Below are 25,948 nucleotides of genomic sequence, written 5' to 3' on the forward strand. Positions count from 1 at the left end.
CACCTGTCGTGTTATTTTTTTTTTATTATTGCACTGTACTCATTTTGAGTTAAAAATCTTTTTTTCAATTGGTCTTTATTAAACATATTGAGCCGTTTTCCCTGCACAGCTTTGAGTTTATCTAGTAGCTGGTTCTTAATTTTCTATCTACTCAGTCAGGCAGGAAGCTGACGGTTCCTTATCTTTGAACTTATAAACACTCTGATAAGAATGTGGATTAATAAGTGTTTATGACCTTTTATTACGGAAGGCATCGGTCTTGCCTTCTCTGCCATCGGATCCCCGCCACTGCAGCGCGGGGACCTGATGGAGATGTGGAGGGCACCCATACCCTTCGCAAACCCTCTGCATGCCACGGTCAGCTTTGATCGCAGCATACAAGGGATTAATACGCCGGCATCGGTATTTTCAACGATGTCGGCGTATGCAGCAGGGGTCCGGCTGTCAGTGACTGCCGGGTCTGTACCAATGATCGCGTGGGCGCAGCTCCTGCACCCGCCCGATCAGCCTGCTGTACATGTACGGCACTGGTCCTCTACGGGTTAAAGGGTTATTCCCATCTCAGACTGTAATGGCTTTTCACTCCTGAGTTACGGAAACAGTGGAACTCACTGTGTTAGACTGTTTGCATAGCTACCATTAAGGCCTCTTTCACACGACCATATGGCTTTTTCAGTATTTTGCCGTCCGTTTTTCACGGAACCGTTGTTCCGTTTTTTGTTTCTGTTCCGTTTTTCCGTTCCTTTTTTCCATATGGCATATACAATATACAGTAATTACATAGAAAAAATTGCGCTGGGCATAAAATTTTCAATAGATGGTTCCGCAAAAACGGAACGGATACGGAAGACATACAGAGGCATTTCCGTATGTGTTCTGTTTTTTTTGCGGACCCATTGACTTGAATGGAGCCACGGAACGTGATTTGCGGACAATAATAGGACATGTTCTATCTTTCAACGGAACGGAAAAACGGAAACAGAATGCATATGGAGTACATTCTGTTTTTTTTTGCGGAACAATTGAAATGAATGGTTCCGTATACGGAACGCAAAAAACGGCCCATGAACAGAAAAAAAAAACGGTCATGTGAAAGAGGCCTTACTGCTATGGGAGTTACGGAAACAGAAGACTGCCGCTTGGATGTTTCTGCAAGTCCAGCCACCCCACCTCTGGCCATGAAAGATGGAGATGGGAATAACCTATAGTATACAGCAAACATTAAAATATCGCACTGAAAAGAGAACAAGTTAAAAATTAGCAACACAGTGCCAAGACAAAACTGGCATTGGGGATCCCAATCGATACCCAAATTACATTTAATTATGTAAAAAAAAAACGTACTAATGCTGGACTCTTTCCAGTTTTGTCTTTTTCCTTTCCAGCTTTTCCCGTGTCCCATTTCTCAGCGTTGATATCTGCTTCACTCCATTCGGGCCACATTGAAGATCTTCCTTTCTTGAACTCAACGGATGCAGTCAATGTATTGGCAACGATGGACACCATACTAGAAAGCAGAACATGTATTAATATACTTACATCAGTGTCACAAAGAAACTCGCCGTTCACAATGAATATCTAAGTCTTCTCTATGGGTTACTGGGTGTGTATATCTGGCCTCACACAGGCTGGCTTCCAAATAGATTGCTGGAGGAGGCTGAGCATGCATGATTCTGGTGGAGTCAGGAAAAATGGCTGGCAGTAAGCGGTTAGTGCTTGGCCAGCAGATATTTTTCAGACTCCACCATAAACTCTCAAGCATGAAAGTTTCTTTCACTGGGAAGAAGGAGAATGAGGCACTGACGGAAATCCAATGACAAAGAGCATTATAATCATAAGTATATTGGGGGAGCTTTATCAAACTGGTGTAAAGTAGAACTGGCTTAGTTGCCCATGGCAACCAATCAGATTCCACCTTTCATTTTCCAAAGGGGCTCTGAAAAATGAAAGGTGGAATCTGATTCGTTGCTAAGCCAGTTCTACTTTACACCAGTTTGATAAATCTTCCCCATTCTGTTTTGTATTATAACAGGGATAGATCCCAGTTTAAATAATATAAAAGTCAAATCAACTTTCTATTAGCTTTTTATTGGGTTTTATTTTCATAAAAACACACAGAAAGTTAGCTGGCCGGGACTAAAGTTGACATACCTCCATTTTCACCCCGGCAGCCCCCCTGACTTGAGCATCGGAGCAGTTCATGCTCCGATGCTCTCCTTTGCCCTGCACTAAATCGATCAGGGCAAAGGCATTTTTCGGAGATCCAGTGATGTACAGGGGCTCTCCATGGGGCTGCCAGGAAGCCCGGTGATGTCACCGGCACTGATGGACGGGATTTAGCGCTGCCCTAGCCAGTAAAATGGCTAGGGGGGAGCTAAAGCCCACCCATCAGAGCCGGCAGTGTGTTATTAAAAACAAAAGAGCCCGTGCATGAGATGCTCCCATGTTAGCCTCAGGGATGCTGCCGGGGTGAAAATAAGGGTATGTCCGGGTTCAGTTCTGAACTCGGACAACCCCTTTAATTAGAAAATGAATGGCAGGCAGCAGTGAGTTAAAGAAAAAATAAAATGCCCTCTGTCCCAGCACCACGGCTCCCAGAGCAGATCGATACATAGTTATATTGGAAAAGATTCAGCAGAACTTGTAATTTATACATTTAAGGAAGACCTTTCACCTGTTCTGACAGTACAATTTCAATACCTGGCACTGTATGGCATGTTTATTAGATGTGATATCGATATTTTTTTCTGATCCACCGTTCTGTTTTGGCGCCCTGTATGCTAAATAACAATAACTTTTACAAAGACAGGTGCACTCTGCGGTCCTACTAAACCCTCATACTGATGTTAAAATTGAGAGATTAGCCAACATATTCTACTGGGGAGGACATGTCGGAGCCCGAGCACAGCGCCAAGGTTTCTCAAGTAGCTCGGGACCTAACGCTAAACCTACATGTGCCGTATGGGGAATAACAGAATAACAGGGTTTTGGAGAGGCCTGTTTACCAGCCTCTTGCCTCAGGATTATGGCCCATACTAACTTTTAAACCCCTGAACCTATTCAAGTGAATTTTGGATAGGTTTGTCCCCAGGTTATACTGGTTAAATTGATGTAAGTTATATGTATGGACAATGTAAAATCACAAAGTTGTAACAATTTATAATAAGTATAGCTTGTCAGCTTGGGAGATAGTTGAGTGGATAGACAGAGGGGAGGAATATGCTGGGTGTGTTTCTATTGTCCCATTGTGCCATTGTCCCATTGTGTGTTTAAATGGTGATGTCTGTCCTGTTGTTCCCACATGTGTATTGGCGATTTCCCTTTGTCCTGAGAGATAATTGGATTGCTCCTCGGTTGTCTCCAGGACAGAGAGGAGGAAACCATGATGCATTGTGGGGATGTGTTGTGTCTGTATCCTGAATTGCTACATATCTGTCCTGTGTCGCAGTCTTCCTTCTGGTCCCCTAGGGGCGTGTACACCAGATGGGCTTGGTTGTTTTATACCTCCCTGTGGGCGGACCTGTAATTGCAACAACTGTAATAAAAACCAGGCTGGGTGTGCCAGCACCTCAGACCACTGCTTGACCCTCAACACGGAGCCTTGTCTCGTTATTGGGGGGATCCCCTGTATGCTGTTAGAGACTGATTGCCAGGAGTGTAAGCTAATTCCTGTTCGTCTGCTAGCAGCTATTCGTGAGGTCTCAGTTTGGAGTGCTATTTTGTATCCAGTTCGGGAGTTTGGTGTTCTTCAGTAGCTGTGCCTGTCTCTCAGAAAGGGGCCTATTGCCTAAACGGATTTTAACCCCTTGTCTGCTGAAACGGTCCGTTACAGTTTTTTTTAAAATATATACAATACTTTTACTGGCACATGGGGGGGGCTGTTATTGCTGGCACATGGGGGGGCTGTTATTGCTGGCACATGGGGGGGCTGTTATTGCTGGCACATTGGGGGTCTGTTATTGCTGGCACATGGGGGGGCTGTTATTGCTGGCACATTGGGGGTCTGTTATTGCTGGCACATGGGGGGGCTGGTATTAATGCTGGCACATGGGGGGGCTGTTATTAATACTGGCACATGGGGGGCTGTTATTAATACTGGCACATGGGGGGGCTGTTATTAACACTGGCACATGGGGGGGCTGTTATTAATACTGGCACATGGGGGGGCTGTTATTAATACTGGCACATGGGGGGGCTGTTATTAATACTGGCACATGGGGGGCTGTTATTAATACTGGCACATGGGGGGGCTGTTATTAATACTGGCACATGGGGGCTGTTATTAATACTGGCACTGTAACGGTCGCGTACACACACACACAGGGGGGAGGGAAGTGACCACTGCGCTCCACCCTTACCCCTGGCCCTGCCTACTTGCCTCGCGAGTCCTAATGACAGGGGACAACTGGACGGCAATCCCTAACTTGGAGTAAGTGCAGGGATGACAGACAGACAAACAACAGGACGTGAACGGACCGAGTCAATACCAGGAAAGCTGCAAAGTACAAATAGAGCAAGCAGAGAATTGTCAGGAGAAGCCGGGGTCATAAATACCAGGAGAGCAGAGAAGTACAAGAGGAGTCCTAAGAGAGTAGTCAGGTGGGAGCTGAGGTCACAATACCAGGACGGAAGCGCAGTACAGGAGGAGCAGGCAAAAGGATGGTAAGGGAACAGGATCAGGTAAGTATTCAGCAGTCCAACAAATAGCCAGGAACCTAGAAATTAACAGGCAACCTGTAGCCAGCAGGCTGCCTGTATTTATTGTGGGGAGTGAGGGTCATGTGACGTGGCCAGCGTCACATGACCGACAGACCAACCAGTCGAGCACCGAGTGATCAGCTCGGCGCTCAAGGCAGACTAGGAGCAGGGAGCCACCCAGCTAGTAAAGCCGCCCTGGGAATGAGGTCAAACACAGAACCTCATTCCAAAAGCTAAGCAACAGTTCTGCGGGCAATGGGGGACCGAGTGCACCTTCGGAACCCCGTGACAGTACCCCCCCTTTTACGAGGGGCCACCGGACCCAAGACTTCAGGCGATGGCTTTTCAGGGTGTTCTAAATGAAATTTACGAACAAGTCTAGGAGCATGAACCTCCCTGGCAGGTACCCAAGATCTCTCTTCAGGTCCATACCCCTTCCAGTGAATCAGGTACTGCAAGGAATTATGCACCTTCCTGACATCCACTATTTTAGACACCACATACTCGACAGCATCATTAACAAGAACCGGCGGAGGCGAGGCTTTTGATGGTACTACCGGTTCAAAATATTTTTTAAGCAGAGATTTATGGAACACATTATGAATGTGGAATGACTCAGGCAGCTCCAACCTAAAAGATACTGGGTTAATCACTTCCGTGATCTTATATGGTCCAATAAAACGAGGAGCAAATTTTTTAGAAGTTACCTTGAGAGATAGATTCTTGGAGGACAACCATACTTTATTCCCAACCTGAAAGTTTACCCCCCTTGAACGTCTCCTATCGGCCTTGAGTTTTTGAGAACATTGAGCCTTTTCTAGGTTCGATTGAACCCGGGCCCAAACTGTGCACAGTTCGGAGGAGAGTTTATCCGCTTCAGGGTTAGAGGAGGAGACGGACGACCCAGAATGAAAACGGGGATGAAAACCATGGTTACAAAAGAAAGGGGAGACCCCAGCAGAAGAATTGACACGGTTATTCAAAGCAAATTCAGCCAACGGAAGGAATTTGACCCATAATTGCTGGTCATCAGCAACATACAACCTCAAGAATTGTTCCACAGACTGATTAAGGCGTTCAGTCTGACAATTACTCTCAGGATGGTAGGCGGAAGAAAAAGACAATGAAATTTTACATCTTTGACAGAAGGCCCTCCAGAATTTGGACACAAACTGCACACCCCTGTCAGAAACAATATTTTCCGGGATGCCATGTAAACGAACAATCTCTCTCACAATAATAGATGCCAGGGTTTTAGCATTCGGAAGTTTAGACAGGGGAATGAAATGAACCATCTTGCTAAACCTATTGACCACTACCCAAACCACAGTCTTACCCTCCGCCAGCGGTAGGTCAGTTATAAAGTCCATCGAGATATGGGACCAGGGTCTACTGGGAATGGGTAGGGGTCGTAGGTTACTGTTGAGGAAGGGTTGAGACGTATGCATATATACCCATACATGCATGCAATCACGTGCGGCCATGTATGGTATATATGCATACATGTACTACCGCATCCTGGGATGATGTGCAAGCAGGGTGGCCTCTGTGGGAAATATATGCACCCTTAGCATATATACTGTGGCCCCCTTTTCTATATATATATGTATATGTATTTCCATAATCCCCCTTTATAATATGTATAGGGCAGTGGCCCCTTGTATACATGTGTATACATATTAGGATATGTATACATGTATATAACTGGGCCCCTTATGCCCCCTGATGTGTGTGTATTTGTCCCCTATGTTGGTGTATACATGTGTATGGATGTGCCCCATGCATCCATACACATATATAGATATATATTATATGATATTCCCCCCCTCCATACATCTGAAACCAGATGCATCGGTGTGAATGTCCCCCAAGCATTCACACAGATGCAATCTGGTTGATTGTATCAGAATGACCAGACTAAGGTCTGGTCATCCTGATAACTTCAAAGGACTCAGATTCCACAGAATCTGAGCCCTTTGATATAATTGTCACCAGCGCCGCTGGAGACAATTATGCATGATAGAAGGAGAGGAGGTTTCTCCCCTTCTTCTATTATGCGCATTCCGGCAGCGAAATTAACATCTCGCTGGCCGGAATGCTAAATACCACAGGCGGGAGATCAAAGGCTTCCCCCGCCTGTTGGTATGAAAGCGCAGCCCCGATGCGCTCGTTCAGGAGACGCACGGGCCGGCGCAGTGACATCATCTCACTGCGCCGGCCCACGTGTCTCCAATAGTGGTGTGCGCGCGTGCGCGCGCGCGCCACCCTGTGGGCGGTGCGGCAGTGCGGGCCGTGGGATATAAATATCCCACGGACCCAGCACTGGGGAAGAAGAGCCGTGCCGCCCCCCCGCCGCTGAAGGAGATCCCCCTTAGACGAACGAGCGACCCCTGGACCAACGAGCATCAATCCTAAGTATCCATATACCCTCCGGACCCCCCTGCATTACCCTCCGGACCCCCCTGCAATATACCCCACTACTCTCTCTCCCTATATACCCCCTACCACTCTCACCACTACTATATATACCCCACTACTCTCTCTCCCTATATACCCCCTACCACTCTCACTACTACTATATATATATCCCACTATATATATATATCCCACTACTATACTCCCCTGGTAACCCTATCCTCCCCTGGTAACCCTATCCTCCCCTGGTAATCCTATCCTCCCCTGGTAATCCTATCCTCCCCTGGTAATCCTATCCTCCCCTGGTAATCCTATCCTCCCCTGGTAATCCTATACTCCCCTGGTAATCCTATACTCCCCTGGTAATCCTATACTCCCCTGGTAACCCTATACTCCCCTGGTATACTCCCCTGGTAACCCTATCCTCTCCTGGTAATCCTATATACCCCTAATAACCCTTTAATGCTTTGAGATCGTCTACCCCATAGGGACAGTTTATAGTACTAGGTGGGTGGGCTGTTAATATTGAATGTGTGTATCGTATAGTTAGTTTATGGGCGGAATTGGGAACGTGTAGTGTAGTTGAGTACTGTATAATTAGTGCTGTATTGTTAGTGTATTGCGCAGTGTATTGTTAATAAATACTGTTATATTTGTATCTATCTGTGTAACGTGTAGTTATTGGCAATAGTTAGTAAGGCGCATGCAGCTAGTGTAGCGATCAGTGTAAGGCATAGTGAAAATATTGTTATTGTTATATAAAGGCATAAATAGGCGGAGTTATCAATAGCTGACTCCTCCTATTTATGAATATTAATTATCGATATTTGCATAAATATTGGTGATTAATATTCTCCCTTTACAGTTACCAGCAGGGCGAGTCCTAGGTGTCTTGGACCTGGCACAAACCTCACAGGCTGACACATAGGACTTGACATCCCTAGTTAGAGTGGGCCACCAATAAGATCTAGAAACCAGATCCTTAGTGCCCTCAACACCCGGATGTCCACAAAAGGCAGAATCGTGACACTCACCCAACAGCTGGAGACGAAATTGTACGGGAAAAAACAACTTATCTGTTGGGGTGGATACCGGTGCCAGTCCCAGATGTTGTTCAGACCTAATGCGAGCCGAGATATCCTGGGTAAGAGCTGCTAAGAAGATTTTTGCTGGTAGGATGGATTCAGGTGGTACCTCAGTAGGTTGAAAAGCCTGGAAGCTCCGAGATAATGCGTCCGCCTTCACATTTTTACTTCCCGGCCTGAACGTGATGGAAAAATCAAAACGAGTAAAAAACAGAGCCCATCTGGCTTGACGGGGATTCAACCTCTTAGCAGACTCGAGAAACATAAGGTTTTTATGGTCAGTGACAACAGTTACACAATGTCTTGCCCCCTCCAGGAAATGCCTCCACTCCTCAAATGCCTATTTAATGGCCAGCAGCTCCCTATTCCCTATGTCGTAGTTTCTCTCCGTGGGAGAGAATTTCCTGCAGAAGAAGGCACATGGTCTCAGATTAGTGAGGCTAGCAGGACCTTGTGAAAGGACTGCTCCTACGCCGTCCTCGGACGCATCCACCTCCACAATAAAAGGTTTCTCCTGATCAGGCTGGATCAGAATGGGAGCGCTACTAAATGCCTTTTTTAATTTTTCAAATGAAGAAATGGCCTCAGTAGACCAATTCTCCAAATCCGCCCCTTTCTTAGTAAGGTCGGTCAACGGTTTAGCAATTACGGAAAAATTCATAATAAATTTACGATAGTAATTGGCGAAACCTAAGAACCGTTGTAAGGCCTTTAAGGATGAAGGTCTTACCCATTCCTTAATTGCTAGTACCTTACCAGGATCCATCTTGAAGGCGTGAGGAGTCAGAACATGCCCTAGAAACAGAATCTCCTGTACACCAAAGACACATTTCTCTTGTTTAGCGGATAGCTGATTCTCCCTCAACACCTCTAATACTTGTTTAACATGAGACACATGGGATTCGAAGTCAGGAGAGAATATCAAAATGTCGTCAAGATAGACAATAACAAATTAACCTTAGTACTCCCTAAGAATGTCATTCATGAAGTTTTGGAACACAGCTGGGGCATTGCTGAGTCCAAAAGGCATCACTTGATATTCAAAGTGTCCTACTGGAGTATTGAACGCCGTCTTCCATTCGTCTCCCTCCTTTATTCGGATTAGATTGTATGCCCCTTTCAGGTCAATTTTGGAAAACCAGGTTGCCCCCAGAACCTGGTTAAATAAATCCGGAATCAATGGGAGGGAGTATCTATTCTGGACAGTGATTTTATTTAATCTCCGGTAATCGATACATGGCCTAAGACCACCATCTTTTTTCTTAACGAAGAAAACCCCCGCCCCCATAGGAGAGACAGAAGGTCTAATATGCCCTTTACCAAGGCTCTCCTTAATATAATCTTCCATGGCCTTGCGTTCGGGCATAGAAAGATTATAAATTCGTCCTTTAGGAAACTTGGCCCCCTCTACTAACTCTATGGTACAATCATAAGGTCTATGGGGGGGTAGAACCTCCGGGGTTGGTGATGAGAATACATAAGAATATTCTCTAACAACGGAGGGTAAAGTATCAGACTTTACTGAGACCCCAGCCTGTACCACGGACAAGCACGAGTCACACTTAGGCCCCCATCTCACCAACTCCTCATTGGACCAATCTATAGTGGGGTTATGTAGTCGGAGCCAAGGCAACCCTAGTACCACCTCAGCAGGTAGGTTCTCCAGGACTAGAAGCGAACATCTCTCTGAGTGGCACACACCCACGGTTAGAGAAATCTCCGAGGTACATAAGCTCACCGTACCACCAATAAGAGGAGTAGCATCAATAGCCATGACATGGATAGGAGTTGGTAAGGCAAACATAGGAATACCCAATCTTACAGCATACTCAGAGTCAATAAAGCTAGCCGCTGAGCCAGAATCAATAAAGGCCTTACCCGGCCATTTGTCTACTCCCAGAGAAATCGTAATGGGTACCGAAAGCTTACATTTAGAAAGATCAGGGTGTACCTGGTCTTTAGGTTGCCTTGTCTTAGGAGACTTGACAGAGAGGACCTTCTTAGGACACTGGTTGATCCAATGGTCAGGATCTCCACAGTAAAAGCATTCTCCACGTCTGCGGCGAAGATTCCCTCGGGTCATGCCAACCTGCATGGGTTCCTCGGTGGAGACCTCAGCATTGTCTCTGGGATAGGCCTCTGGCTGGACCACCATCTGGGAAGAGAACTGTTGTTCCTGTCGTCTCTCTCTAACCCGTCGGTCAAGTCGGACAACAAGGGTCATCATCTCCTCTAAGGTCTCTGGAAGTTGATAACTGACCAGAAGATCCTTTAATTTATCAGACAGACCTGACCTGAACTGACTCTTCAGGGCTGGTTCGTTCCATCCTGAGGGGACACACCACCTTCTGAATTGGGTGCAATAATCCTCCGCTGGTAAATTGCCCTGAACCAGTGCCTTTAGAGCCGTCTCGGCTACTAGAGCCCTGTCTGGTTCATCATAGAGGGTACCCAAGGCCTGAAAGAACCCCTCCACAGAATATAAACAACTGGTGCCAGCAGGTAAAGAGAACGCCCAGTCCTGGGGATCACCCTGTAATCGGGAAATGATAATGCCCACGCGTTGACTCTCGGGGCCAGAGGACATGGGGCGCAAACGGAAGTAAAGTTTGCAACTCTCCTTAAAAGAGAGAAACTTCCTCCGGTCTCCAGAAAAGGGTTCTGGGAGCTTAATCTGGGGCTCAAAATGCGGACTGGAGGCCTGAGGAGTGGAAGAACCTTGCCCTAACTCAAAAGAACTGAGTTTTTCCCCTAACTCCTGCACCCTCTGCGTCAGATTAGAGACATGGTCAGTCAGGGTCACCAGAGGATTCATAATACAGTGGTTATTGTTAATCTGTAACGGTCGCGTACACACACACACAGGGGGGAGGGAAGTGACCACTGCGCTCCACCCTTACCCCTGGCCCTGCCTACTTGCCTCGCGAGTCCTAATGACAGGGGACAACTGGACGGCAATCCCTAACTTGGAGTAAGTGCAGGGATGACAGACAGACAAACAACAGGACGTGAACGGACCGAGTCAATACCAGGAAAGCTGCAAAGTACAAATGGAGCAAGAAGAGAATTGTCAGGAGAAGTCGGGGTCATAAATACCAGGAGAGCAGAGAAGTACAAGAGGAGTCCTAAGAGAGTAGTCAGGTGGGAGCCGAGGTCACAATACCAGGACGGAAGCGCAGTACAGGAGGAGCAGGCAAAAGGATGGTCAGGGAACAGGATCAGGTAAGTATTCAGCAGTCCAACAAATAGCCAGGAACCTAGAAATTAACAGGCAACCTGTAGCCAGCAGGCTGCCTGTATTTATAGTGGGGAGTGAGGGTCATGTGACGTGGCCAGCGTCACATGACCGACAGACCAACCAGTCGAGCACCGAGTGATCAGCTCGGCGCTCAAGGCAGACTAGGAGCAGGGAGCCACCCAGCTAGTAAAGCCGCCCTGGGAATGAGGTCAAACACAGAACCTCATTCCAAAAGCTAAGCAACAGTTCTGCGGGCAATGGGGGACCGAGTGCACCTTCGGAACCCTGTGACAGGCACATGTTATCATTGGCACATGGGGGGACTGTTATTACTGGCACATGGGGCTATTACTGGCACATGATTGGGGGGTTGCTCTTGTTACTGGAACATCATTGGGGGCACTATAGGGGCATCTACTGAGGCCACAAAGAAGGGGTGTTTTATATGGGGTGCTCTGTACAGTACAATTTTATACTGGGACACATTATGGTGGGTACTATGGGGAAGGGGGAGAGGAGTACTATGGGGTCATCTACGGGGGGCACTAAGAAGGGGTATTTTATACTTGCAAATTATGGGGGACACTGAGGGCATCTACTGGAGCATTTTATACTGGTACATTATGGGGGGCACTAGGAGGAAGGAGGGTGTGGAGCACTATGGGGGCATTTACTGGGGGCACTATATAGGGGTATTTTATACTGGCACATTATGGGGGCACTATGGGGACATTAGCTCACCTGGGGCATTACAAGGGGGTATTTTTTGAACATTATAAGGAAAATTATTTCTACTGGGGGGGCATTATGGTGGGTATTATTACTCCCCCATGGTATGACCACCTAGTAGCAGCACCATCCTCTCTCTGCTCTGCTATTCCTCTGCCCCTTCTCCAAATCCTTATTATGAAATCTTTCTCATTAGGATAAAACACATCAGCTCTGCCGAGCCCCCCAGCCAAGTGTTGAAGTGGCGTCCGAGATCCCCAAGGGCCAAGCCAAGTAATTGTAAGTTTTCATGTGAAATATGTTATACACATATAGCATACACTGTGCCACACAATATACAGTATACCTCTAAACTGTGCCACACAATGTACAGTATACCGCTACACTGTGCCACATAATATACAGTATACCGCTACACTGTGCCACACAATGTACAGTATACCTCTACACTGTGCCACACAATGTACAGTATACCTCTACACTGTGCCACACAATATACAGTATACCTCTATACTGTGCCACACAATATACAGTATACCTCTACACTGTGTCCCACAATATACAGTATACCTCTACACTGTGCCACACAATGTACAGTATACCTCTACACTGTGCACACAATATACAGTATACCTCTACACTGTGTAGTCTGTTCTATAAGCACCATTGTTTTGTGGCGGCGGACAGAAAATAATCTGGAAGTGCCCCTCCTGAGACCAGGCTCTGGATCCGCCACTGATCCCCCATGCACATATAATGGTAATGCCCATATGTTTTATGCCATGTTTAGTATAATAAAAGTATTTGGAACGCATTTACAGTATATGCGGGTCTGTGCTATGTTGACACTTTTTTTTTAAAGGTCTGAGAAGCAAATCTACTATTGCATGTTGGGTCAGAGACTTAGAAGCTATGAAGGAGGAGGACAAGGGAGGACATCAAAGGAAGCAGCAGTAGAAGAACCAGCGTTTTCTGTAACCTCAGAGATCTCTTGATTATAGCGCGGCCCCTAATCCGGCTATTTACAATAGGTCATCCTAGATGGAGGAGAGCTATTCTAGCCCTGATCTGGAAAGACCTTATCGAGATGTTCTGTAAAGTGTCTGGAGTCAGTGAAGCAAAAAAACACATTCATATTCAGACTTCAAAGCCAATGTACACCTTCCAGCTCTCAGACGCTTGCAGGAATAAAATACTCTGCCTAGGGCTCCCAGTAATATAATGTGACTAAATATACCTAGAATGTGTAATACAGGTATAATAGGAATAATCTACTGATAAATCCTCTCCAAATACATCTATTGTATGTATCCAGGGCACAGGGATTACCTACATTACCACCAGGTTTGCCAACTATCCAAAAATTTCTGGACTGTCTGCAAAAATAGGTGACTTTTTTCCATGTGTCCATGTCTGTTTTGAGGCAGATGGTACATGACTAGACTTTTATTTTGGTGGTAATTATCATCATTTTACAGCTCACAGTACATGCCGGTAATGAGGTCTTATCAGTATATTGAGCGATAGACATGGATTACTTATCTTTATCATTCATCATGGCTTTCCAATTTGTCTGTAAAATATGTCTGTCCGTGATTTTTGGATAAGTTGTCCGGAGAAAATAAAATTTCTGGTTGGCAACCCCGACTACCACACTGGTACAAGGACAGCCAGACATCATTTATATAATATTTTAAACATAGATAGATAGATATGAGATAGACAGATAAATTAGATAGATAGATAGATAGATAGATAGATAGATAGATAGATAGATAGATAGATAGATAGATAGATAGATAGATTATAGAAAGAAAGAAAGAAAGATAGGTAGATAGATAGCTAGATAGATAGATATGAAAAGATAGATAGATAGATATTAGATAGATAGATAAAAGAAAGAAAGAAATATAGATAGATAGATAGATAGATAGATAGATAGATAGATAAATGTTAGATAGATAGATAGATAGATAGATAGATAGATAGATAGTTAGATAGATAAATGTTAGATAGATAGATAGATAGATAGATAGATAGATAGATAGATAAATAAATGATAGATAGATAGATAGATAGATAGATAGATAGATAGATAGATAAATGTTAGATAGATAGATAGATAGATAGATAGATAGATAGATAGATAGATAGATAGATGGATGGATGGATAGATAGATAGATAGATAGATAGATAGATAGATAGATAGATAGATAGATAGATAGATAGATAGATAAATGTTAGATAGATAGATAGATAGATAGATAGATAGATAGATAGATAGATAGATAGATAAATGTTAGATAGATAGATGGATGGATGGATGGATAGATAGATAGATAGATAGATAGATAAATGATAGATAGATAGATAATTGCAGGTACGGGTTTTTTGCCGATTTGGGAAGGTTTTCACCCTTTTAATTACAACAAAATTCTGAAACAAACTAAAGCCTCATGCACACAAACGTATTTTCTTTCCGTGTCCGTTTTGGGGGTTTTTGCGGACCGTATGCGGAACCATTCATTTCAATGGATCCGCAAAAAAACGGAAGTTACTCTGTGTGCATTCCGTTTCCGTATGTCCACATTTCCATTCCGCAAAAAAATAGAACATGTCCTATTATTGTGCTCATTATGGACAAGGATAGGACTGTTCTACCAGGGGCCAGCTGTTCCGTTCCGCAAAATACGGAATGCACACGGACGTCATGCGTATTTTTTGTGGATTCGTTTTTTGCAGACCGCAAAATACATACAGTTGTGTGCATGAGGCCTAAAGGAAAGAAAGAAAGGATGGAAGGACGGAAAAGATGAGGACAGGAAAGGAAAACAGAAGGGGCCCTCTGCACCCCTTCTAGCTCCTGGATGCACTTGGGTCCTTCCACATGAGACACCAATACCACGAATGGCACTGTTAGAGACTTTGTATTGGGGACTTCTGTGACTCTGCGCTGGTAATACTGGTTATTCCGATTTACAGATCACTAATAATCCCATACCACAAGGACAGCACTAGAAAATACGGCATCTCATTCCTTTGTTGTAATCATTATAACCATTAGATCAGGCGCTCCATCCATCTGATATTTATTTACCAGTCTTCCTGAAATTAGTTTTTTTTGTACTGGTTTAGAAAACATAGCTGTTTTCTTCTAAAAAAGAGCATCACACCTGTCCACAGGTTGTGCCTGGTATTGTAGCTGGGCTCCATTGAAGTAAATAAGGCTGAGCTGCAATACCGCACACAGCCTGTGGACAGGTGTGGCACTGTTTAAAAAAAAAACATTTCTAATCCGGAAAAACGCCTTTGAGCTCTGTCCAACCATTTGTCTGTATAATTCTAGACGCCTATGTCATTGTATCACTTGTCTTTTTTCTCCGTTGAGCTTTCTTTGTGGACAGTCCAGCTTGGAGAAGTCTAAGCGTCCCGAAGACTTTGATTCATTTTTACATGAAATTTGGATCTCTTCATAACACCTTGTCCTCCCATCTGTTGCAGAGGAATATAAATCTGACTGCCCGCACTGCAGTCTGCCAGGTTGGCATTCTTTACACCTTTTATTTCTTCTCCTCTTTAAAATGGCATCTCTGCTGAGACACATATTAAATTGGCAAGAACATCAAATATCCTTGAAGGGCAGATGGAAGTGTAAGGGCATGCATAATGATGTTTGAAACTTGCGCACATCTACCTTGTAATTTCCTGCAGAGCTTCAGCATTATTATGGGGTTTTGGCCTTTTTATAACCCCTTAGTGACCCGCCAATTAAATTTTTTTTTTTCATCTTCTTTTTAATTTTTTTTATCAATGTAGTCCTATGAGATCTTGTTTTTTTGCGGGACAGGTAGTTTTTAATGGCACCATTTGGGGTACACATAACTTGTATTAACTCTTTCTAAGGGCTCATTCAAACGACTGTATGTATTTGCGATCCGAAAAAATATGGATGACGTCCGTGTGCATTCCATATTTTGCGGAACGGAACAGCTGGCCCCTAATAGAACAGTACCATCCTTATCCGTAATGCGGACAATAATAGGACATGTTCTATGTTTTTGCCGAACGGAAATACGGACATACAGAGTTCACACGGAGTAACTTATAATACTACATGGTTTTTTTTAATAGATTTTGCAGCATTTATTTTTCAGCATTACTCAGTTCACCGCACAGGAAAAATTCTGGTGTAGTGCAGGTCATTACAGATGCTGGTAAACCAAATATGTGGAGATTTTATTTTTGCTAAATTTTTTGGGGAAATCGTTTTGTTTTTTTTACTTGGACTTTTTTAACTAACTTTTTAATAACACTCTTTTTAACTTTTTTTTAACCATTTAATATATATATATTAAGCAGTCTATTTATCATTTCTAAAATACATTACACTATTTATGCAGTGCAATGAATTTTACTGTCAGTGCTATACTGACATTCACCATCAGGCTGTGCCAGATAGGCACGGCCTGCTAGGATACGTTGGTGGCAGGCCTAGGGTTTTAATTAGGCTGCAGCCTGCATGCACCAACATTGGCACCCCACAATCTCATTCATGGGGTGCTGATGGGAGACAGAGGGAGTCCGCTTGCTCTGTAACTACTTACATGCTGGGCCTCTACTGACTATCTAAGTCTCTAAGAGGTTAAACGACCAAAACTGGTGCTTCTACTGGTCTGGACCATTAGAGCAGGAGGTTCTCCCTAAGGCCTCTTAGTGGCCTCCATAAAAAGGCGTGTGGGTGGTCACTAAGGGGTTCATATCTTTATTTTCATTTTTTTATATATAATATTAAAGGACTAGTATTAGAGTAAGGCAGTACCTGGGATGCATGTTGGCTCAGTGGTTAGCACTGTTGCCTTGCGTTGCTGAGGTCTTAGCTTCAAATTCAGTTTCCCACCCACAACCCTCAGAAAAGGATTTTCAGGGTGCCTCCTAGTAATGGTCTGTGAAAAACATACTGAACACGGATGGCATCTGTCTGCTGTCTATCATGGATCCATAGGTGGGTTTGGTGTAGAAAACAAACCAAAGTAGTGTAGCCTTCAGCACGTGTCTTTGGTTCATGAGTCATTGGGTAAAGAAGGCCTTACATGGACTCTCCCACAATTAGCTTTTATGATATTGTGATTATCAAATCTCCAGACTTTTTATAAGAGCCACATCAATGGCTTTCCAGGACCAGGGACAACTCTAGTCTTCTCGCTGCAAGAGGTGGAAAGTGAAATGCATCCTACTGTCATATTGTAAATGGGAAAGAGTACATGAGATGTGGTCAGCTTACTGCCCTGGTTCCTACACCCCTCCATCATCTCCAGTTAAACATGAGTTTACTCTTGGTCATCTACTAGATTTTCTGTACTTTGGTTAAATTAACATTTCAGTAATATGATATACCACTGGATAGACCTCCACCTAATCTTCTATTCAGGGGCCTAGACCAGGGACGGCCAACCTGCGGCTCTCCAGCTGTTGCAAAACTACAACTCCCAGCATGCCCAGACTGCTTACAGGTATCAACCTACACCAGGGCCTGGTGGGAATTGTAGTTTTACAACAGCTGGAGAGCCGCAGGTTGGCCATCCCTGGCCTAGACCAACATGGATCTGACTTGGTGAATAGCATTCTTCTTCCTCCTAGACCAGTGGTGGTGAACCTACGGCATCGGTGCCAGAGGCGGCACTCAGAGCCCTCTCTGTGGGCACCCACACCCTGGAAAAAGTCTATGGTGCACCAATATGTAGGGATCGACCCATATTGATTTTTTTCGATACCGATAACGATAACCTGTGAACTTTCAGGCCGATAGCAAATAATTTATACCAATATTCTGTGCATTTTCATTTTTGAAAAATTAAAATTAAAAATTCTGTTACGGTGTTCGCCAGCGAACACATGTGGGCTGCCATCTTTAGTAAGGTAGACTCACCCGTCCGGTGATGCACAGGTAAGCCCTTACCTGTGCCTGTGACGGGAGCCGGTCTGAAATCAAATGCAGTCACCAGGAGCAGGCGGTTCCGAGAACAGCCCGATGAAGGCCCCTGGCGGCTGTTCTCGGAACTGCTTGCTCCCGGTGACTGCATTTGATTTCAGACCGGCTCCCAGGCACAGTAAGGGCTTACCTGTGCATCGCCGGACGGGTGAGTCTACCTTACAAAAGATGGCAGCACCTGAGGGGTTAACTGCCGCTGATCGCAGCTTACTGTCATATAGGCTGGGCACCGCTTCCTGTATTTGTAGTAGACGTTAATTATCATTGGTGGCGCAGTGCGCCCGCCCCTCCTCCTCCTGTCTCTCCTCATTGCAGCGCGGCACAGGGGGTAGGAAGAGAGTGACTCCTTCTCCCCTGCGCTGTGATCGCGCGCTGCACGCATTATCAGCAAGGTTAGATGCCGATACCGATACCTTTGAAAATCATGAATATCGGCCAATAATATCGGTAACTCTGATAATCGCTCGATCCCTAACAATATGCCTTAGACTTTTCCTGCCATTCATCAGCACAGGAAGCGCACTGAATGCAGGCCGGCTGTTATATCTAAATGATAAAGTACATGGAAGATATACTGTGTTTCCCCGAAAATAAGATATCCCCTGAAAATAAGACCTACCTCTAGTTTTGCCTATCGCTGTAATATAAGGCACCCCCCCCCCCCCCCCCCCCGAAAATACGGTATCCCCGATAATAAAGCATCCCCCGAAAATAAGGCCTCCCCGATTATAAAGCACCCCCCGAAAATAATGCCTCCCCGATTATAAAGCACCCCCCGAAAATAATGCCTCCCCGATTATAAAGCATCCCACCCCCGAATGTAAGGACCCCGCTACCCTACCGTAAGGAGTCTGATTCCTCTGGACCCTACAGGTGCCGCCACGCAGCTCACTGATTGGCCGCAGAGCCCGCGCCGCCGCCAGGACAAGCTTCCGCCTTCTTCCGCCCACTGCTCGCTCTGCCCTGACAACTTGGCTGGCACGGACACACAGGGGACGGGGTGACAGGTGGGGGGGAATATGTGATGGAAGGGGGGGGGACTAAAAACGGTAATTAAAATGACACAGGGTGATCAGAGGGGGGAATCAAAATTACACAGGGTGATCAGAGAAGGGAATCAAAATGACACAGGGTGATCAGGGTGGGGAGGGGGATCATTTAAAATTACACAGGGGGATCAGAGGGGGGAATCAAAATGACACAGGTACCCCTGTGCCATTTTAAGTGATCCCCCTCCCCACCCCGATACCTCTGTGCCATTTTAAGTGATCCCCCTCCCCACCCTGATACCCCTGTGCCATTTTAAGTGATCCCCTCCCCACCCTGATACCCCTGTGCCATTTTAAGTGATCCCCCTCCCCACCCCGATACCTCTGTGCCATTTTAAGTGATCCCCCTCCCCACCCTGATACCCCTGTGCCATTTTAAGTGATCCCCTCCCCACCCTGATACCCCTGTGCCATTTTAAGTGATCCCCCTCCCCACCCTGATACCCCTGTGCCATTTTGAGTGATCCCCCTCCCCACCCTGATACCCCTGTGCCATTTTCTTTTTTTTTACCCCTAGACATGAGCGCAAAAAGAAAGAGCTACTCCATAGAGTATAAGAAAGGAATCGTGGAAGACTCTTGGGGGCAAAATCTTACTGCTTTCTGCAAAGAGAAGATGCTGAGTATCCGATTGGTCAGAAAATGGCGAGCAGAGTATGGTAACCTCATTGAACAAGTGGAGAAGGGAAATGCTAAAAAGCGCAAGTGTGGATCAGGTCGGCAACCATTATTTTCCGAGCTGGAAGATCTCATCTGTGAATGGGTTGTTGACAGGAGAGCAAAGGCTTTGGTTGTGAATAGGGCTCAGATTCAAGAATTTGCCCTTGCAATGGCACCACAGTTTGACATAGCCCCCGAAGACTTCAAAGCATCACAACACTGGCTGGATAATTTCCTTCAGCGAAGTGAACTGTCTTTAAGAAGATCCACAACATTGTTTAGGCTGGAAGATGCTCAAGTTATTAAGCGAGCACTTGCATTCAAGTCATTTATTGATGATGCTGACTTCTCTAAATACAATCTTTCCAACATGATTGCTATGGATGAAACTGCAGTGTTTATGGGCCAATCATCTCAAACAACAATTGAACAGCGGGGTGCCTCCTCAGTGTACATTCCCTCCACTGCTTACGAAAGTGCACGTGTTACCTGTATTTTGGCAATTCGTCTTGATGGCACTAAAATCCCACCTTTAATCATTTCTAAGGGCAAGAAGGAAACGATTGAACGTGTTTCAGGCATTTTTATTCTTGAAACTGAAAAAGCCTGGGCCACACAAGCCGTTATAAGGAAGTGGGTCGATTTAATGCTGCCACTTGTTTTGCGGGGTGGCCAAAGAGGTCTGCTAGTCTGGGATGCAGCTAAAGACATGAAGAAATTTCTTCACGAAAGAAAAATAGATCAAATAATGATTCCTGCAGGAATGACGGCCTATCTCCAGACTCTTGATATTGCAATAAACAAGCCATTCAAGGACAATTTGCGCTTAGAAATTAATGACTACATTGAAGATAGAATGGAGAGAAATCAGCGTGGAAACTTTGCGAAACCTAAACTGCAAGAGGTTGTGACTTGGGTAAAGAATTCATGGGAGAAAATCACTGGCAGTTGCATTGCAAATGCACTATGAGCAGGCTTCCTTGACAAGAAGTACTCATTTAAAGGGCTTCTGTCACCCCACTAAAGTCATATTTTTTTTTTGGGCTAGTTAAATTACTTATATTGCGATATATGAAAATATAATGGTGTTACTTACTTTGATTCAGAAGTTTCTTCTAAAAACAAAGTTTTAAAATATGTAAATTAGGTCTCTACCAGCAAGTAGGGCGGCTACTTGCTGGTAGCTGCTGCAGAAAACCGCCCCCTCGTCGTGTTGATTGACAGGGCCAGCCAGGATCTCCTCCTCCGGCCAGCCCTGTCGGCATTTCAAAAATCGCGCGCCTGTGTTCATTCGGCGCAGGCGCTCTGAGATGGGGAGGCTCGCCTCCTCAGAACTCCCTCAGTGCGCCTGCGCCGATGACATCACTGAAATAGAAGACGTCATCGGCGCAGGCGCACTGAGGGAGTGCTGAGGAGGCGAGCCTCCTCATCTCAGAGCGCCTGCGCCGAATGAACACAGGCGCGCGATTTTTGAAATGCCGACAGGGCCGGCCGGAGGAGGAGATCCCGGCTGGCCCTGTCAATCAACACGACGAGGGGGCGGTTTTCTGCAGCAGCTACCAGCAAGTAGTCGCCCTACTTGCTGGTAGAGACCTAATTTACATATTATAAAACTTTGTTTTTAGAAGAAACTGCTGAATCAAAGTAAGTAAGACCATTATATTTTCATATATCGCAATGTAAGTAATTTAACTAGCCCAAAAAAAAAAAATGACTTTAGTGGGGTGACAGAAGCCCTTTAACCACCTCCGGACCGCCTAACGCAGGATCGCGTTCCGGAGGTGGCAGCCCTGCGCAGAGTCACGCATATATGCGTCATCTCGCGATGGGCGAGATTTCCTGTGAACGCGTGCACACAGGCGCGCGCGCTCACAGGAACGGAAGGTAAGCGAGTGGATCTCCAGCCTGCCAGCGGCGATCGTTCGCTGGCAGGCTGGAGATGTGTTTTTTTTAACCCCTAACAGGTATATTAGACGCTGTTTTGATAACAGCGTCTAATATACCTGCTACCTGGTCCTCTGGTGGTCCCATTTGTTTGGATCGACCACCAGAGGACACAGGTAGCTCAGTAAAGTCCCACCAAGCACCACTACACTACACTACACCCCCCCCCCCCCCGTCACTTATTAACCCCTTATTAGCCCCTGATCACCCCTGATCACCCCATATAGACTCCCTGATCACCCCCCTGTCATTGATTACCCCCCTGTCATTGATCACCCCCCTGTAAAGCTCCATTCAGATGTCCGCATGATTTTTACGGATCCACTGATAGATGGATCGGATCCGCAAAATGCATTCGGACGTCTGAATGAAGCCTTACAGGGGCGTGATCAATGACTGTGGTTATCACCCCATATAGACTCCCTGATCACCCCCCCTGTCATTGATTACACCCCTGTCATTGATCAACCCCCTGTAAAGCTCCATTCAGACGTCCGCATGATTTTTACGGATCCACTGATAGATGGATCGGATCCGCAAAACGCATCCGGACGTCTGAATGAAGCCTTACAGGGGCATGATCAATGACTGTGGTGATCACCCCATATAGACTCCCTGATCACCCCCCTGTAAAGCTCCATTCAGATGTCCGCATGATTTTTACGGATGCACTGATAGATGGATCCGATCCGCAAAACGCATCCGGACGTCTGAATGAAGCCTTACAGGGGCATGATCAATGACTGTGGTGATCACCCCATATAGACTCCCTGATCACCCCCCTGTAAAGCTCCATTCAGATGTCCGCATGATTTTTACGGATGCACTGATAGATGGATCCGATCCGCAAAACGCATCCGGACGTCTGAATGAAGCCTTACAGGGGCATGATCAATGACTGTGGTGATCACCCCATATAGACTCCCTGATCACCCCCCTGTAAAGCTCCATTCAGATGTCCGCATGATTTTTACGGATGCACTGATAGATGGATCCGATCCGCAAAACGCATCCGGACGTCTGAATGAAGCCTTACAGGGGCATGATCAATGACTGTGGTGATCACCCCATATAGACTCCCTGATCACCCCCCTGTCATTGATTACCCCCCTGTAAAGCTCCATTCAGATGTCCGCATGATTTTTACGGATGCACTGATAGATGGATCGGATCCGCAAAACGCATCCGGACGTCTGAATGAAGCCTTACAGGGGCGTGATCAATGACTGTGGTGATCACCCCATATAGACTCCCTGATCACCCCCCTGTCATTGATTACCCCCCTGTCATTGATTACCCCCCTGTAAAGCTCCATTCAGACGTCCGCATGATTTTTACGGATCCACTGATAGATGGATCGGATCCGCAAAACGCATCCGGACGTCTGAATGAAGCCTTACAGGGGCGTGATCAATGACTGTGGTGATCACCCCATATAGACTCCCTGATCACCCCCCTGTCATTGATCAACCCCCTGTCATTGATCACCCCCCCTGTCATTGATCACCCCCCTGTCATTGATCACCCCCCTGTCATTGATCACCCCCCTGTAAGGCTCCATTCAGACATTTTTTTGGCCCAAGTTAGCGGAATTATTTTTTTTTTTTCTTACAAAGTCTCATATTCCACTAACTTGTGTCAAAAAATAAAATCTCACATGAACTCACCATACCCCTCACGGAAACCAAATGCGTAAAATTTTTTATACATTTATATTCCAGACTTCTTCTCACGCTTTAGGGCCCCTAGAATGCCAGGGCAGTATAAATACCCCACATGTGACCCCATTTCGGAAAGAAGACACCCCCAGGTATTCCGTGAGGGGCATATTGAGTCCATGAAAGATTGAAATTTTTGTCCCAAGTTAGCGGAACGGGAGACTTTGTGAGAAAAAAATTAAAAATATCAATTTCCGCTAACTTGTGCCAAAAAAAAAAAAATTCTATGAACTCGCCATGCCCCTCATTGAATACCTTGGGGTGTCTTCTTTCCAAAATGGGGTCACATGTGGGGTATTTATACTGCCCTGGCATTCTAGGGGCCCCAAAGCGTGAGAAGAAGTCTGGTATCCAAATATCTAAAAATGCCCTCCTAAAAGGAATTTGGGCACCTTTGCGCATCTAGGCTGCAAAAAAGTGTCACACATCTGGTATCGCCGTACTCAGGAGAAGTTGGGGAATGTGTTTTGGGGTGTCATTTTACATATACCCATGCTGGGTGAGATAAATATCTTGGTCAAATGCCAACTTTGTATAAAAAAATGGGAAAAGTTGTCTTTTGCCAAGATATTTCTCTCACCCAGCAAGGGTATATGTAAAATGACACCCCAAAACACATTGCCCAACTTCTCCTGAATACGGCGATACCACATGTGTGACACTTTTTTGCAGCCTAGGTGGGCAAAGGGGCCCATATTCCAAAGAGCACCTTTAGGATTTCACAGGTCATTTACCTACTTACCACACATTAGGGCCCCTGGAAAATGCCAGGGCAGTATAACTACCCCACAAGTGACCCCATTTTGGAAAGAAGACACCCCAAGGTATTCCGTGAGGGGCATGGCGAGTTCCTAGAATTTTTTATTTTTTGTCACAAGTTAGTGGAAAATGCAGATCTTTTTTTTTTTTTTTTTTTTTTTTTCATACAAAGTCTCATATTCCACTAACTTGTGACAAAAAATAAAAACTTCCATGAACTCACTATGCCCATCAGCGAATACCTTGGGGTCTCTTCTTTCCAAAATGGGGTCACTTGTGGGGTAGTTATACTGCCCTGGTATTCTAGGGGCCCAAATGTGTGGTAAGGAGTTTGAAATCAAATTCTGTAAAAAATGACCTGTGAAATCCGAAAGGTGCTCTTTGGAATATGGGCCCCTTTGCCCACCTAGGCTGCAAAAAAGTGTCACACATCTGGTATCTCCGTACTCAGGAGAAGGTGGGGAATGTGTTTTGGGGTGTCATTTTACATATACCCCTGCTGGGTGAGAGAAATATCTTGGCAAAAGACAACTTTTCCCATTTTTTTATACAAAGTTGGCATTTGACCAAGATATTTATCTCACCCAGCATGGGTATATGTAAAAAGACACCCCAAAACACATTCCCCACCTTCTCCTGAGTACGGAGATACCAGATGTGTGACACTTTTTTGCAGCCTAGGTGGGCAAAGGGGCCCATATTCCAAAGAGCACCTTTCGGATTTCACAGGTCATTTTTTACAGAATTTGATTTCAAACTCCTTACCACACATTTGGGCCCCTAGAATGCCAGGGCAGTATAACTACCCCACAAGTGACCCCATTTTGGAAAGAAGAGACCCCAAGGTATTCGCTGATGGGCATAGTGAGTTCATAGAACTTTTTATTTTTTGTCACAAGTTAGTGGAATATGAGACTTTGTAAGAAAAAAAAAAAAAGAAAAAAAAATCATCATTTTCCGCTAACTTGTGACAAAAAATAAAAAGTTCTATGAACTCACTATGCCCATCAGCGAATACCTTAGGGTGTGTACTTTCCGAAATGGGGTCATTTGTGGGGTGTTTGTACTGTCTGGGCATTGTAGAACCTCAGGAAACATGACAGGTGCTCAGAAAGTCAGAGCTGCTTCAAAAAGCGGAAATTCACATTTTTGTACCATAGTTTGTAAACGCTATAACTTTTACCCAAACCATTTTTTTTTTACCCAAACATTTTTTTTTTATCAAAGACATGTAGAACAATAAATTTAGAGCAAAATTTATATATGGATGTAGTTTTTTTTTGCAAAATTTGACAACTGAAAGTGAAAAATGTCATTTTTTTGCAAAAAAAATCGTTAAATTTCGATTAATAACAAAAAAAGTAAAAATGTCAGCAGCAAAGAAATACCACCAAATGAAAGCTCTATTAGTGAGAAGAAAAGGAGGTAAAATTCATTTGGGTGGTAAGTTGCATGACCGAGCAATAAATGGTGAAAGTAGTGTAGGTCAGAAGTGTAAAAAGTGGCCTGGTCTTTCAGGGTGTTTAAGCACTGGGGGCTGAAGTGGTTAAGGATAGTGCTATTGCTAAACATGAGAGATTTGGTCCACTGATTCTGAAAGAAATGGAGTCACAAGAAATTGACCAGGAAATTCAGGGTTTGGATTGTTATGATGATGTTCCAGA

General features: G+C 45.1%; 1 protein-coding gene across 4 annotated transcripts in view; it reads right to left on the reverse strand.

Annotated features, from left to right (window-relative positions):
* Positions 1-25,948, reverse strand: part of ADGB (androglobin) — a 339,135-nt gene that overhangs the window by 293,661 nt on the left and 19,526 nt on the right. For all 4 annotated transcript variants that reach the window (XM_040427354.1, XM_040427353.1, XM_040427352.1 and 1 more), the window contains exon 2: positions 1,345-1,507. In XM_040427354.1, the coding sequence (XP_040283288.1) occupies positions 1,345-1,507 (163 nt within the window). The remainder of the gene's footprint in view (positions 1-1,344; positions 1,508-25,948) is intronic.

Source organism: Bufo bufo, chromosome 4, assembly GCF_905171765.1.
Source record: "Bufo bufo chromosome 4, aBufBuf1.1, whole genome shotgun sequence".
In the NCBI taxonomy this organism is placed as follows: Eukaryota; Metazoa; Chordata; class Amphibia; order Anura; family Bufonidae; genus Bufo; species Bufo bufo.